General features: G+C 42.9%; 1 protein-coding gene across 3 annotated transcripts in view; it reads left to right on the top strand.

The window, feature by feature from the left end:
• The window catches only part of LOC139682305 (zinc finger MYM-type protein 4-like), a 41,762-nt gene that overhangs the window by 16,566 nt on the left and 9,785 nt on the right, over positions 1–15,411 (top strand). For 2 of the 3 annotated variants that reach the window (XM_071576519.1, XM_071576517.1), the window contains 19 exons: positions 1,795–1,873; positions 2,585–2,843; positions 3,719–3,890; positions 4,002–4,214; positions 5,833–5,983; positions 6,645–6,760; positions 6,882–7,157; positions 7,970–8,120; positions 8,360–8,532; positions 8,632–8,782; positions 9,819–9,959; positions 10,253–10,290; positions 10,971–11,115; positions 11,293–11,411; positions 11,733–11,904; positions 12,485–12,538; positions 12,648–12,827; positions 13,349–13,443; positions 13,556–13,727. In XM_071576519.1, coding sequence (XP_071432620.1) covers positions 1,795–1,873; positions 2,585–2,843; positions 3,719–3,890; positions 4,002–4,214; positions 5,833–5,983; positions 6,645–6,760; positions 6,882–7,157; positions 7,970–8,120; positions 8,360–8,532; positions 8,632–8,782; positions 9,819–9,959; positions 10,253–10,290; positions 10,971–11,115; positions 11,293–11,411; positions 11,733–11,904; positions 12,485–12,538; positions 12,648–12,827; positions 13,349–13,443; positions 13,556–13,727 — 2,857 coding nt within the window. The remainder of the gene's footprint in view (positions 1–1,794; positions 1,874–2,584; positions 2,844–3,718; positions 3,891–4,001; positions 4,215–5,832; positions 5,984–6,644; positions 6,761–6,881; positions 7,158–7,969; positions 8,121–8,359; positions 8,533–8,631; positions 8,783–9,818; positions 9,960–10,252; positions 10,291–10,970; positions 11,116–11,292; positions 11,412–11,732; positions 11,905–12,484; positions 12,539–12,647; positions 12,828–13,348; positions 13,444–13,555; positions 13,728–15,411) is intronic. The other variant, XM_071576518.1, reaches the window with a different exon arrangement.

Raw genomic sequence — 15,411 nt, 5'->3', positions numbered from 1 at the left:
TTCTTCCTTTCCCATAACACTATCAACTTAATTAAATAAAGAAGTGAAGTATTTGCAACTTCAGATTTCACTGCCCTTCTGATTTCAGCCTCTGTGGGATTGTTTGGGTTTATTTTTCCTGGTGCCTCTAGAGTGTCAAACCACCTGTAGGGTGGTTAAATCTGTCTCTTCTTTTGTCCTCCCAAGATGGGTTTGTGTGGAATGCAAGGCGAGATGTCTGTGGTTGTCAAAGATCATATTAATAAGTGAATATGAAGACTTGAAGAATTTAAATGTCAAATATCATATGGTTCAAAATAATTCCTTCCTGGAGTAAAATCCTGTGATTATCAACTTTGCCTGGTACTGGGAAAGTAGAACTGAGTTCATTTTGTTTTGCTTTAGGTTGGAATTAATATGGGGGAGTTGCTGTTTTTTTTTTTTAATATTTCCTGAAAAATAAGAGCATTTCTTGCTGTAACCAATAGTTGGAGCTGAAGGTTTTTGGCTTTCAGCACTGCTACACTGCTGTGAAACTGCTTGATCATGCACAGTTGATGGCAGGATTTGCCTCCATTTCTCTTCCTAGTATTGACCAAGGATAAAACTGCACTTAAAATGAAACTGTATGTCTGCAAATAACTGCTTTTTAAAATAATAATTATATTAATAATAAAAATGGTGCTTTAAAGTCTTATCACAGCACACCCACACCCAGCTTAGAGCTTCTCTTAGCTGAGATTTGAGTGTTCCAGTTGATGGTTCACACAGTCAAGGAATACCATTGCCTGTTCTCCTGGGAAACCTGTTGAGAAATAGTTTGATTTTCTTAGAGTAGAAACTTTTAGTTTCCCTCAGGAGTAGGAGAAGTATTCTGTGCTGTGTGATGGATGGTGTGGGATTTTAGGAGCTGGTTTAGGCTGGGAAGGAGAGTGGCTGTCACTGGGAAGGGACAGAGTGACTCTGAAGTGGCTTCCCTGGCAGCAACTGTGGGTTTAGCTCAGTCAGAACATGACATCCTGCCTCACAACTCCCAGATAGCTGTAAGGAGGTTAAATCTTACCATCTCTGTGGTTCCAAAGAGATTATGCTTTTCAGCCTATTAATATTTACATGCAGAGTGTTCCAAGCTGCTTTCTGGCTCGGATTTCTGGGGAGAGCAGGGGCAGGAATTGTGGTCAGTGTGAGGAGCTGCTGGGGACTAAGCCAGTCATTTGCAGCATGACAGCAATTCCACAGGCAGCTGTCCATGGGGATCTTCTCATCCTGCACCAGGTGTGAGGTGTTCCCCAGGCAGAGCAGGGATGTGATGGTCTGGCTGTGAAGGTGCCAGGTTTGATCAGCTGCAAAGCTTCACCTCAGGCTGCCCCACAGTCCTCACTGCTGGGTAATACTTGGAGCTTCTCACTGAGGTCCCAGCTCTGTTTCATTTTTTTCCTGCATGAGTGTGAACATAAATGTTGTTTCACAGAACAGGGGCAAGGGCTGCAAAGCACTTCCAGATGGAAGGTTGGTGTGAGTGGAAAGCAGAGATTTCCTAAAGCTTTGGCTGAATTCTGATGTATCTTGGAGCAAGGCTGGAGAGGAGAATGCACCAGGCAGCCCCACTTTCCCATTGTGCCCCCTCAGGTGTGGTTTGCTGTGACCCCCTGAGCAGGTTCTGTGGGTGGTGCTCAGACAGCACCAACACTCTCACCTGGCTTAGGACACTCACTCTTCCTTAGGGTTCACTGCAGCATTGTGAAAGAATGGAAATCTTGTAACCTGTGATTACATGTGTGCATTTGTTCTCCTTTTCCTTTCCCTTTGTTTTAGGAGTACGGCCAACAGCCAAAATCTCAGGAAGGGGAGCTGAAAATCAGTGCTGTATTTTCAGTCAGTGGCAATCCTGTTGGTAAGGAATAGGCAAGATTAACTTCATTTAAATCTGTATAATATGTCACCTGTGCAATAGTCCTGCACGTTGTTCTGCATTTCATTTCCTGTGTCTTGACCCCAGTAGGAATAAAGGACTAGTTTGGTTTAGAGACAAGGAAATTGAGGTTATAAAATAATTGTATTTTTGAGGCATAGGAAAATTAAATGTGAAATACAAGCAAAAATGAATGTGTTAAATGGCCTTAAGCTGAAGGAGGGCAGGATCAGATTAGATATTAGGAAGAAATTCTTCCCTGAGAGGGTGGGCAGGGCCTGGCACAGGTTGCCCAGAGAAGCTGTGGCTGCCCCATCCCTGGAAGTGTCCAAGGCCAGTCTGGACAGGGCTTGGAGCAACCTGGGCTAGTGGAAAGTGTAGTTGAAGGTGAGGATTTGGAACTGGATAAGCTTTAAGTTCCCTTCCAACCCAAACCATTCTGTGATTCCATGAAAGGGATGCTGAAAGTGCATTCCCTGCCTTAATAGTAGTTAAAAAAAATCTGCTATGCAGAAACCCAGCACAGGGCATGTATTTCTGGAGAGTTCATGTGCTATTTGATTCTCCTCTAGACCCTGACAACCCAAATAAAGTCACGAGCCTTGTGCTTGCCCCTCACACAGCGAGTTCTGTGTAACAGATCCGTAACACTCACACTGTGTTTTCTCAGTGTGGCTTTTTTTTTTTCCTTAGCTCCACAGCTGTCATCAGGTTTCCAGCCTGCTGTGGCATCCTCTGGCATGAGCAAAATGCTCCCTTCAGTTCCAGGCACAGCTGTTCGGGTTTCCTGTTCTGGCTGTAAGAAAGTCCTGCAGAAGGGGCAAACTGCCTACCAGAGGAAAGGCTCGACCCAGCTCTTCTGCTCCACACTGTGCCTCACTGGATACACCGTTCCAGCTTCTCGCCCACCAGCTCCTCCTCCTACCAAGAGAACCTGCTCAAGCTGCTCGAAGTAGGACAGTGCTTTAATTTGTTCTAATAATAATTGATATTCAAGCAGATAATGAAAGGCTTCAGTGCTGGGTTTGCGCCTCTCACTGTGTCTGTGGCGCTGCTTCCCTTCAAAAATTGGTGGCTGATGCTGTTCCTTGTTAATTGGTCTGTCTGCTGGCAGCTCCATTTCCTTAATTGGGTGTTATATACACACATTTAAAAGCCTCTGTGGTGAACAGAGTCTTTTTTAGATTAAATGAGCCAAATACGAAAAACTCTTTCAAAAGGTCCTGCATTTTCCTGCCATTTCAAAATGTCATTGCACTCTCAGAACCACTAACAAGTATATTTTCAAAATGTATTTTATGCCTTTTTTCCTTCTGGAGGAACACAGATCTGTGAATCTCTAAAATGAACCAAAACATGAGTGAAATAATGTATTCCAGGCAGAATATTATCTTAGATTCTTTACTTTTTTTAAGTTAACTTTCTGATCTGGCTCCATTCTGTAATCTTAGATTTTTGTAGGTTTTAGATTTCTTTAGATCTTAGACCTTCAAAATATGTCACTCCTGTTTTGTAAAGTGTAGAGAGGTTAAATCTATTAAGAATTGAGTTTTTTAGGTAATTTGGGTGTCAGCACCCAAAGCAGTTACTTTCTGCCTAGGTGGAAAAGTGAGGTTGGCTTTTGTGAGCCTACTTGGACAAAATCCTTTAGAAAATACCTGCATTTCCCACAGTCCTGTTGGATGCACAGTCTCAAATCTTCAGCTCTAACAGTCATTTTAATTATTAACATTTCTGGTTCATCTGGCTTGAGGATTTGAGAGCAGCAAGTTGACATGAAACTAACATAAATCCTTGATATCTGCGTTTGTTTTTTTTGTTCCATAGAGAAATTCTAAATCCAAAGGATGTAATCACTGCCCAGTTTGATAACACATACTCCAGCAGGGATTTCTGCAGCCAGTCTTGCCTGTCCACATATGAACTGAAAAGGAAACCCATTGTCACTATCCACACCAACAGCATTTCCAAGTGCAGCATGTGCCAGAAGAACGCAGTGGTAATTGCAAATTCCTTCATTGAATTTCTTCAGATCAGCACAACTTGCTGTCTCACAGATGGACACACGTATTCCTTCTGCCCTTGTTGAGTATTCCTCCTTTTCTCCCAGATCAGGCACGAGGTGAATTACCAGAACGTGGTGCACAAGCTCTGCAGCGACGCCTGTTTCTCCCAGTTCCGCTCGGCCAACAACCTGACCATGAACTGCTGTGAATACTGTGGGGGGTATTGCTACAGTGGCTCTGGCCAGTCCCACGTGCTGCAGATTGAGGGACAGGCCAAGAAGTTCTGCAGTTCCATGTGTGTCACAGCGTACAAGCAGGTACATGGGACAGGACAGGGGGAATGGCTTCACAGTGGAGAGGGCAGAGTTCGATGGGACAGTGGGAAGAAACTGTTCCCTGGGAGGGTGGGCAGGCCCTGGCACAGGCTGGCCAGAGAAGCTGTGGCTGTTCCATCCCTGGAAGTGTCCAAGGGCAGGTTGGAGCAATCTGGGATAGTGGGAGATGTCCCTGCCTGTGGCAGGGGATAGAATGAGATGGTCTTTATAGTCCCTTCCAACCCAAACCATTCTGGGATTCCACTATTTTAGGATTTTGTGTTTAGAGTGAATACTAAAAATATGGGTTTGATGAGATTCTGAGTGCCTTAAGAACACCCAATGTATTAGTTGATCATGTCAGTTACTGTAATGATCTAAGGTAACTGCTGTTCATGGAATCATAGAATGGGTTGGGTTGGAAAAGACCTCTGAGATCATCAAGTCCAACCCTTGCTCCAACTCCAGTCCCTTTACCAGATCATGGCACTCAGTGCCACGGCCAAGCTCACCTTAAAAACCTCCAGGGATGGGGAATCCACCCCCTCTCTGGGCAGCCCATTCCAATGCCTGAGCACTCTCTCTGCAAAGAATTTTTTTCTGATCTCCACCTTCAATTTCCCCTGGCAGAGCTTGAGCCCATCGTTCCCTCTTGTCCTATTGCTGAGTGCCTGGGAGAAGAGACCAACCTCCACATGGCCAGAACTTCCCTTGCCATTTCATAGAATAACAGAGTCATTAAGGTTGGAAAAGCCCTCCAAGATAATCCAGCCCAACCTTCAGCTGAATATCACAGTTCCCATTAAACTGTATCCCAAAGTGCTGCACTTATTTATGTTTTGACACTTCCAGGGATGATGGTTTGCTGCTTAATCTTTGCCCAGACATGTTGCTCTGTTTTTCCCTTACCACTGAACCAGCTACCAGAGAATTCCAGTGTGGGAGAAGACACAGTGGGACCTCCCACCAGCAGCCCACTGTGACTGTTTTCAGTCTCTGAGATGCTCCCTGAGTACTTTTTATTAAATTGTAGCTCTTAAAATAAGTGGAGAGGAAAAGTAATAATTAGTTGATAATTACGATTTTTATTTTAAAACTTCTAATATTTCATTTTTAGTATAATGGATCTTCTTAACTGATCATTTGAGAGAGTCTTAATTTGTTTTAATAGCTCAATTATTTTTGACTGACCTATCTTAATGCAATTACTTTAGGAAAAATTGCCCTCTGATAAGAGAGTGTAACTTCATTTTGTGAATGGACTCTGCTGTCCCATTATTCAGGCCACTTAGGCCAAGAAAGGCCTAATCAATTAAAAAAAAATTATAGTAAAAGTATTTCATCCAGAAAATTATCTCCAGCATTAGTTGTCCTCTGAAACAAATCTGGAAATAAAATTAAATAAGCTGGGAAGGATTTTGTGCTGCATCAGAAGCCTTTGCCCTGGTTAAAATGGGCTGGGGTGGCAGCTCAAACCAGAACTCAAATAACTGGATCTGCACCACAAATAACAGCTGTAAAACAAGTGCTGTTTCAGGCACACCAGGACATTTTATACAGGTTTTATAAGTTACTGGTAATTTCCTGGTGAATAAAAACACTGATTTCCTTGTTTCCACAGAAGGCAGCTAAAATCACACCCTGCACACTGTGTAAAACCCTGAGATCCTCAGCTGAGATGGTGGAGAGCACAAATAACTTGGGGAAAACGGAGTTGTTTTGCTCTGTGAACTGTTTATCAGCATACAGAGTAAAAATTGTCTCCACTTCAGGTAAGCTCTTCCTTTTACTTCTATAGAAGCTTAATTTCACATGGCTCATATCCAAACTTCATTTGTCTGAAAGTTAAGGCTGATAGTCTTTGTTTGAAAAGGATGATGGGGAGTTGCTTTTTTTTAATTCTCTGAGATGGGAACAAAAGGACTTTTCTACCATAGATAAAGGTAGCAGTGACAGCACAGCCATTTCAGTTCTGGTTTTTGGGGGACCTTAAACATGATAATCAACCTTAAATCTCTTTTCTGCTCTTGGAAGTGCTGCTGGTGGGTTTCCCAGCTAGACAAACCACTTGTGTGGACACACACCCTGTCACTGCTGGGACTCCTCTGCCCTTGTTCTCTGGGGTGCTGAGCTCTGTTACCTCAGCCCAATGTTCCATGGAGCTGGGCAAACATCTTCCCATCTATTTTTCTTGTGGAAATAGAAAAATGCTTACTGACATCCTAGAATACTGGGAGATTAATTAAATTTCTGGCAAGCAACAGGCACAGCAGCTGCAGTGTCTGCCTCTGAATCTGTAGAAACGTCGTCTCAGGCTTCTCTCTCTGCCTTGGCTCATCATTCAGACTCTGTTTTTGTATGCACGGTGCAAAATTATCTGCAATACAACCTGATGTTGCATAAATCACTTTTTCTTCTCTGTTTCACCCTCAGGTGTTCAAGTTCAGTGCAACAGCTGTAAAACCTCATCAAACCCTCAGTATCACTTGGCCATGTCAGACGGGAGCATACGCAACTTTTGCAGCTACAATTGTGTGGTGGCTTTTCAGGTGTGACATTCCAGGATTTCATCTTAGACATTCTTCTGAATTAACAGAATGCTAAACCTGGGCTGTCAGGTGAAAAGTGTAGCCTTGTAAAATAAAACCCTGTCCTTTTGCTTCCCTGCAGAATCTGTTCAACAAGCCTGCAGGGCTGAACTCCTCGGTGGTGCCGCTGTCGCAGGGGCAGGTCATGGTGAGCATCCCCTCGGGGGGCACAGTGGTGTCGGCTGCTGGCACCACCTCCACGGTGACCCCCAGCTCCACAAGCACCTCGGCCTCAGCAGGGCTCCAGAGATTGGCTGCCCAGTGCCAGCAGGTCACTTTTACCCGCTCTGTTGTCAAACTCAAGTGTCAGCACTGCAACAGAGCATTCACAACCAAACCTGAACTGCTCGAGTACAAGGTAATCAAGATCAGGGCTTTTCAAGCTTTTTTTTCTCAGCAGAAACACAAGAAATTGTAGTTTGTGTGCACTGCTCTGTCAGTATTCCTTTGTTACTTACTATGAGCTGCTATGGATGGATTTGGAACTGATTTTGGTATCATTTTACCATTGTCAAAGTAAATACTGATAGGAGAAATGTGGTCTTAAAATCAGAAAAAAAGAACTCCAAAAAAACCTCAAACTAAATGATTGCCTGGCTAAAGAAACACATTTTCATCTCTTTGACCTAGAGATGATAATTTCAATCCAGGAAAAAGACACACTGATGAGGGTTTTTTTAGAATCAGAGAATGGATTGGGTTGGAAAAGACCTCCGAGATCATCAAGTCCAACCCTTGGTCCAACTCCAGTCCCTTTACCAGATCATGGCACTCAGTGCCACGTCCAGCCTCACCTTGAAAACCTCCAGGGATGGGGAATCCACCCCCTCTCTGGGCAGCCCATTCCAATCCCTGGGCACTCTCTCTGGAAGGATTTTTTTTCTGCTCTCCAACTTCAATTTCCCCTGGCAGAGCTTGAGCCCATCGTGCCCCCTTGTCCTATTGCTGAGTGCCTGGGGGAAGAGACCAACCCCCACCTGGCCAGAACTTCCCTTCAGGGAGTTCTGCTTTATTATAAAGCTAAATGAGAAGACTGATTTGCTGGTCCTGTCTGTTGTTGATCTCCAAGGATATAAATGTGCTTCTGCATTTCCATTAACAATTAAAATGTATTATCTGAGATGTGACTCATTCAGACATTGAAACCAAAACATTGTGTCTGTGTTGCAGGGAAAAATGTTCCAGTTCTGTGGGAAGGCCTGCAGTGATGAGTATAAGAAGAAGAACAGTGTGATGGCTTTGTGTGAATACTGCAGGTTTGAGAAAATTATCAAGGAGACAATGAGAGTCTCAGGCACAGAGAAAACATTCTGTAGTGAAGGTAAGAAAGGGCAAACCCTGTCTCAGAGAAGTCAAGTCACAAGTGGTTTGCATTAAAATTATTGGTGATACTGAGAGAAATCTAACATTTTAAAGTTAGAAATGTGGTTTTTAGGAACACAAAACCTTGTTCACACTTAATGATGTTTCAACAAATTACTACAGACATCACTAATTACAAGAACTGGAAGTGCTGAGTGTTGTTTTGGTATTGAAGGATGTTCTGCTGTTTTCTTTCAGTTTGTAAACTGCTCTATAAACACGACTTGTCGAAGCGCTGGGGGAACCACTGCAAAACGTGCAGTTACTGTTTACAGACTTCCCCCAAACTGGTCCAGAGTCACTTTGCAGGGAAAATGGAGGAATTTTGCTCTGAGGAGTGCATGTCTAAATTCACAGCTTTGTTTTACCAGGTAAGCCACATTATCACACCCTCCAGAAGAGGTTTTTATCCAGACTCCTCACTGGTGTTTCCAGGGGTGCTCAATTCCTCCCTCCCTCTCTTTTCCTAGATGACAAAGTGTGATGGTTGTAAGAGGCAAGGTAAACTCAGCGAGTCCATAAGATGGCAAGGAGACATGAAGCATTTTTGCAGTGTGCTTTGTATTCCATTGTTCTGTAAACAGCAAAGTGCTTCTGACCCTCCACCCTCAAACAACACAGGTAAACCAGGCTGGGGATGGTGTTGCCTCTGGGTGTGGGTGAGATGGATGTTTCTTTAGAAACTCAATTGAGTTTGTTTGAAAAAACTCCTGGGGAGTTTGCTATTGGATGGGCTCAGGTTTAGATCAGTCTTGCTTGAGACAATTTCAAACTTCTGTAGGTGTGAAACGCAGTTGCTTCAGTTGCCAAACAAATTTGAAAGAAGATGAAGCAAAAGCAGTTGCTTTTCAGTCACTTTCATGAAACAAAGGCCTGTTCTCTTGGGGTAAAATGTGCTGATCTAGTGAAGACATGTTAAATATCTCACTTGTCTTGCTGACACATAGAAGTTGTAGTAGAATGTTAATTTTCATCTAAGAAAAGCAATCAAGTTGTGAAATTAATAGATGTTGTAAATACAGACTCCCATATATGCACTTAAACCAGCCAGTTCTGTGCAGTCTGTGGGCGTAGGAAGAGCTCCCATTTCTGTGTCATTGATTCTTGGAAGTGCCATTCCCAAGGTTAATGAGGGCTGTAGCTGTTTCCTTGAGCAGGTGGGATGGGAATGAGGGTGGGAATGAAGCCCACAGGAATAGGAACTATGTGTGTCTGTAGGGAGTGGAATGCAAAGGGAAAGAAAGGCCCTCAAAGACAGGAAGAGGAAGGGGAACAGAAGGCAGGAATATGACTGATCCTAAAGAGGGGCATAATCTCCCACAGAGTGATGGTGGCTGCAACAGTGAGGTACCCAAACCCAATAAAGAGCATTAACTGACAGTTTATTGTGTGCATCAGGCCACAGCCAGCTTTCAGCTTGGTGCACATCTGCTGCTTACACTGGTGGGAGCTCTTCCCCTCTTGCTTTGTTTTCCTGTGGACCAACTCCTGTTTAAACTGAAATGCTGCAGCTTGACACCTTCACCCCCTTCTCACTCAACTGCCTTTTTCATCTGGAGATAAATCTGAAGGAGGGGGGAGGGTGTTGTTTCAGAAATGCTGTTTTTACAAATTATCTTACTGCTTATTTTCATTTTCTTCTGCTCACTGTGTCCAGCAAACCTTTCCATGGCTCCTGCCTCCTCCTCAGGCCCTCCTTCTTTGAGAAAGGACTCAACCCCTGTCATAGCAAACGTGGTGTCCCTTGCAAGCACCCCAGCTGCCCAGCCTACTGTTAACTCCAACAATGTCTTACAGGGTAAGGCAGCTGAATACAATGCCTGTACTTTTAAATCTCTATTCCTGAACATTTATATTTGCTCAGGGATTTTTTTCACTGAGGACCACAACCACTCCTTCATTATTCTTCACATCAGTGCAGCTGGTTGCATTTGTTCTTCCTTTATATAGGTATAAATAATGACTTAAATTTATGTACCTACATCAGGGAATGAGTTTTAATTGGAATTCTTTTTCTTGACCTTGGCAGAATATGGATTATGGTCCTTGGTGAGAAGTGCACAGGTTATTGTATGGTTTTTTTCTTCACAGGTGCAGTCCCTACTGTGACAGCAAAAATAATAGGAGATGTAAGTTTTATGAGAGACCTTTTTTTCTCACTTTCACCCAGATTGTATCAGTAACAAGTAAAGTATCCAAGAATTTTGCACTGTCATTTTGTAAGTGCTTTCCCTGGTTTTGACTGGGATTTGAAATCCATCCACATTGCAGATGCTTTTTAAAAATTCATAGAACTTGCATGGCATAAAAGTCCTGCTGTGTCCACTGACAGGTTGGATGTTTTAAGGCACAGCCTGTCAGATTGTAGCTCTTGAGGTATCTGTGGTTCTCAAGTAATTCAGTGGTTTCACATCCTTTTACTCAGTTTTTTAGGTATCTGTATCAGACTTCTGGTTATTAAAGTATCTTAACACATAACTCCTCTTTTATCTTGGCCATTAGTGAGATTCCAAGGTCAAAAGTTTATTGTGGTTATTTGACTGCAGGAGCCCAATATTCTTGCAGATTTCTTCACTGTTTACAAAATTAGCTTCATTAGCAAAATTAGCTTTAAACAACATTTTTGTTTGATCCAAGTAAATTGAGATGGAGACCAGAAAGCACCAAATACATCAGCAAACTGGTTTTGCAGTAGTTTTTAAATGATCATTTTTATCAGCAAATAGTTCTAAATTGTTCAACCTCCCTAGTCTTGTGTTACCCTTCACACCAAAACTGACTCTGCCCTGATTTTGTGTTTTCCAAACAGGCAAGTACCCAGACAGATGCCCTAAAGCTCCCATCATCCAAACCACCCAGACTTCTGAAAAACAAAGCTTTATTGTGCAAGCCATTCACACAGACTAAGGCCACCTCCTGCAAACCTCACACACAAAGCAAAGAATGCCAGACAGGTGGGTGTCTGATCTCCTCCCCCTGGTGTAAAAGTCTGTATTGCAGTTCAGAGAGTAATACATGATTCATGTAACAGAGAGTATTATTTATTGTATTTTAAAACCTTAACTAGTTTTCAGGTTGTTGTGTGGTATTTTTCCAATAATTTTTTGTTTGTTCTGTTTCTGGTATAACAGAAAAAGTGACTGTTCCACCCCAGATCGTTGTGGTACCTGTTCCTGTCCCAGTGTTTGTGCCAGTGCCCTTCCACCTCTACACCCAGTACACACCAGTTCCCCTGGGGATGCCAATACCTGTAAGTTATGCTGCAGTTCCCTGCAGAAGTCAGTGGTTTCCAGTCTTGTTTGGTGTCACTGGGTGCTGTGGCTGCTCATGCAAGTGGCCCTTGGAGTCCCTGAAGTCATTTCTCTCCTTATTGCATCATGTTTGGTTAAACACCATCACACAAAGCTACCAATTTGTAGGGAGAATACAGAACAAGTTGTCCAGTCTGAAGTTGTTTTTAATTTTAGTATATATAAATATATATAAGATTAAATGAGGGGAATCTCCCTTGTGTATTTGCTGTTTCCCTTCACCCCTGAATATGGTCTAATGTTTTCCACATGTTCCATAGGTACCAGTTCCCATGCCCTTCCCAACTACCCTGGATAATGCTGACAAGATCATTGAAAATATTCAGGATGGCAAGGAAAAGGTGTCCATAAATCCCTTTGAAGCTGATCTCCTTCAGATGGCAGAGATGATTGCAGCAGATGCAGAGAGAGACAAAACACACTCCCATGGTGGTAGGTGGTGGTTTTCCAAAGGAAATGGAATGCAGGGAGGTGAAGGTCCATCCTCTCACCATGGAGATTTCCCTTTCCCCCATCCTGTCTGCTGATTTGGCTTTGGTTGACAGTAACAGCTTACTAGAGGCAGCAATCTCCAGATCAGAACATCCTGTGTTAGAAGGAGTCGTCAAAATCAAGAAGACAGAGCAACTGTTTTAAAAGAATTTTTACCTGTCAGGATTTCTGTGATGGATTCTTGAAGGGTGATGCAGGTCAGAGTGTGTTGGATAGTGAGCAGCCCATGTGATAGAAGTGGAACAAGCTGAAAAGGGACCAACAGAATATCTTATTTGTCCAAAGATGATTCAAATAACAAACAGAGAGGGATGGTAACCTTTGGAAAAGGAAGCATAGGTTAGTTCTGCATTTCTGTTTCCCCTGGGTAGAAAGTTGTTGGGAGAACTCCAGTGGAAAAGACACATCATGTGTGTTAACATTATGAGCTAATACATGATTTTTTGGTGTTCAGTGTATTTTATATTAGTCATGTAAGCTGCCAGTCCTGTGTAGATACAGTTTCCTTCTTTTCCCAAAGGATCTCAAACATCTGAGCATGAACTCTTCCTGGACCCCAAGATATTTGAGAAAGGTCAGTCAGATATTTTTATTTTTACACATGAATTTTGATCCTGTTGCATCTTTTCTTGCAAACTCCTGGTTTATGTGTTTCCTGTGCTCTGTGTGATCCTCTGCCACAGACCAGGGCAGCACTTACAGCGGAGACCTGGAGTCAGAGGCCGTGTCCACTCCTCACAGCTGGGAGGAGGAGCTGAACCACTACACCCTACGCCCCAATGCCCTGCCAGAACCCGACCCAGAACTCAAGCAGTTCTCCAAAGGTGATGTGGAACAGGACCTGGAGGCTGATTTTCCATCAGGTTGGTGTAATGTGAAGGAAAACCCACTGTCCTGTAAAAGCACCACTTGGTTTTCTGCATGAGCATTGTACCAGCAGCCTGCCTGGGTGTTTTCATGGGTATTTAAAGCTGCAGTTATTCATCAGCTCTACTAAAAATTGCTATTTTTAAGATGTTTCTTGTATGTTTAAAGACAGCATTCTGCAGAAGCTCTGGTAGGAGTAGCAGGCAGCCTTGCTTGACTCCTCTGTTTCATCCCTTCTGTGTCCCTGGGTATAATCCATGTGAGTGGGGGGTAAGATCATGTTTGCCTGAATAAATACACCCACCATTTCAGGGGGCTTTTTTTTCCTACTGAGAATTTACTTTCTTTTTACAGAAAGTGCATAGATTGCTTAGTTACATAAATATCAGGATTATTTGAATATACAGCTGTGATTGCCAACTGTCAGGTGTTCCACAGTGTCTCAGTGACAGTGACACTTCTACCTGGGCTGCCAAATCATGTCATTAAACTCTTCCTGGTGTTGATTTGACTTCAGACTCATTTGACCCTCTCAGTAAAGGACTGGGTTTGCACTCACGCTCACGAGCAAGACGGAGACACAGGGATGGCTTCCCACAGCCAAAAAGAAGGGTAAGGAAGTACTTCTGGAGCACAAATCCCTTAAATTTGAGTTAATAACATCATGTGCACTAATCTAAGCTTATGAAATGCTGAGTGTCTGGCTGTGTTTGTTTGCCTGTAGGGTCGGAAGAAGGCTGTGGTTGCTGTGGAGCCCCGGAGTCTCATGCAGGGCTCCTACCCTGGGTGTTCTGTCTCTGGGATGACCCTCAAGTACATGTATGGGGTAAATGCCTGGAAAAACTGGGTCCAGTGGAAAAACTCACAGGAGGAACAAGGGGACCTGAAATTTTCAGGTAAATTTGGCTCTCAGTGCAAACAGAAACACTTAGTTGAAGAACACGTGTCATTATATGTTGTTGAAGTCAAAATTAGGACTGGATGTCACTGAGTTTTGCACAAAATTAGGACTGGGTATCACTGAGTTTTACACAAAATTAGGACTGGATATCACTGAGTTTTACACAAAATTAGGACTGGATGTCACTAAGTTTTACACAAAATTAGGACTGGGTATCACTGAGTTTTACACAAAATTAGGACTGGATGTCACTGAGTCTTACACAAAATTAGGACTGGATGTCACTGAGTTTTACACAAAATTAGGACTGGATATCACTGAGTTTTACACAAAATTAGGACTGGATGTCACTGAGTTTTACACAAAATTAGGACTGGATATCACTGAGTTTTACAATTCCATGAGTGGAGAACAGATTTTATTGAATACAGTCTTACCTCTTTCCATGCATTTAAAAATCATGGCTTTTACATTCTTAATTGATCTGTTTGCTTTAAAAACAGGCTCAAAACCCTTAGAAATATTGATCTTTTAACCTCCACTTTACCTTCATTTGCACAAAGTAATTCTTCATTTGTAGCAGAGTTGCCTTATGCAGCTGCAGAGCTTTTCTCAGCTATTATAGAATCATAGATTTATCAGGCCATAATTCTGAGTTGACAGCACCAGCTTGGCCTCATCCTTTTCATCTTTAGCTGGCGGATTCCCAAAGTATTTGTTTGTCAGCAGAGCTGTTTGCTGTGAAACATTTTTGTGTTACAACATCATAATCTTAGCACCTTATCTTCAGGCTTCACAGCTGGAAAGGAACATTCCAAAAGTTTGTGCTGCAACCTGCCTGAATTCAGCTTTATTGCTCCTATTTTCTTACTGGGGTGATAGATAATAATGGCATTCAATGTCACTTTTATTTTTCCAGTGATGGATTATTTTATTTTTTTCACAGAACCCCAGCAGTCCTGGGATTTGGCAGTGTCTGACTCCCCTTTTCCCTGGTCTCAGATCTTACATCATTGCACAGAGTTTTGTGGGCAAATTTTCAGTCTCAGGGTGAGAATTTAAGTTAGGAATAGAATTGAGCTTTTTGGGGGTGGTGAGGAAGAGAGCAAACCATAATAAATACTGGTGCAATGTAAAGAACTAAGCGTGGCAGGACTTATGTAAGAAAGATCCCAAAGGGAAGAATTCTAATTAGGAGGAGATCTGCTTTTTCATCTCTTACTTGGAATTTTGGTTGCCATTATATGGGAACAGCTGGGGTTTATTTCCCAGAAGAGGAGTAATCACATGAGTTACTGTGTTTTTGTCCTGTGGCTAAGGAAGTAAATATTACAGTTATTTCCAGGAAACTCTGCCCACTCCCAGAAAGATTCCCTGCTTGCTTATTCCCAAGCAGTCCCTTCTGAGGTGTGGAGCAGCCAAGCCTGGTAATTCCATTGCAGATCATTTGATCCATTCCTGGTTGCTCTGCTTCCCTTCCCAAATCCCCCACATGTCCCATTAAATTCTTCCTTTAAGAAGTCAGATATGCTGCACCCAACTATGTCCAGAACCATCAGGAAATCCTCATGGCCTCTCACTGCCCTGAGTCCACCTGAAGAGGTGGAACCAGTTTATCAGCCCACAAAGGGCAGTTCATGCAGGAGGGGAGAGTTGGGAGTTCTGCCTACATGAGATAA

The sequence above is a fragment of the Pithys albifrons genome, chromosome 24 (genome assembly GCF_047495875.1).
Source record: "Pithys albifrons albifrons isolate INPA30051 chromosome 24, PitAlb_v1, whole genome shotgun sequence".
NCBI lineage: Eukaryota > Metazoa > Chordata > Aves > Passeriformes > Thamnophilidae > Pithys > Pithys albifrons.
The sequence above is the reverse complement of the archived record's forward strand: the minus strand, read 5'-3'. Positions and strand labels throughout refer to the sequence as shown.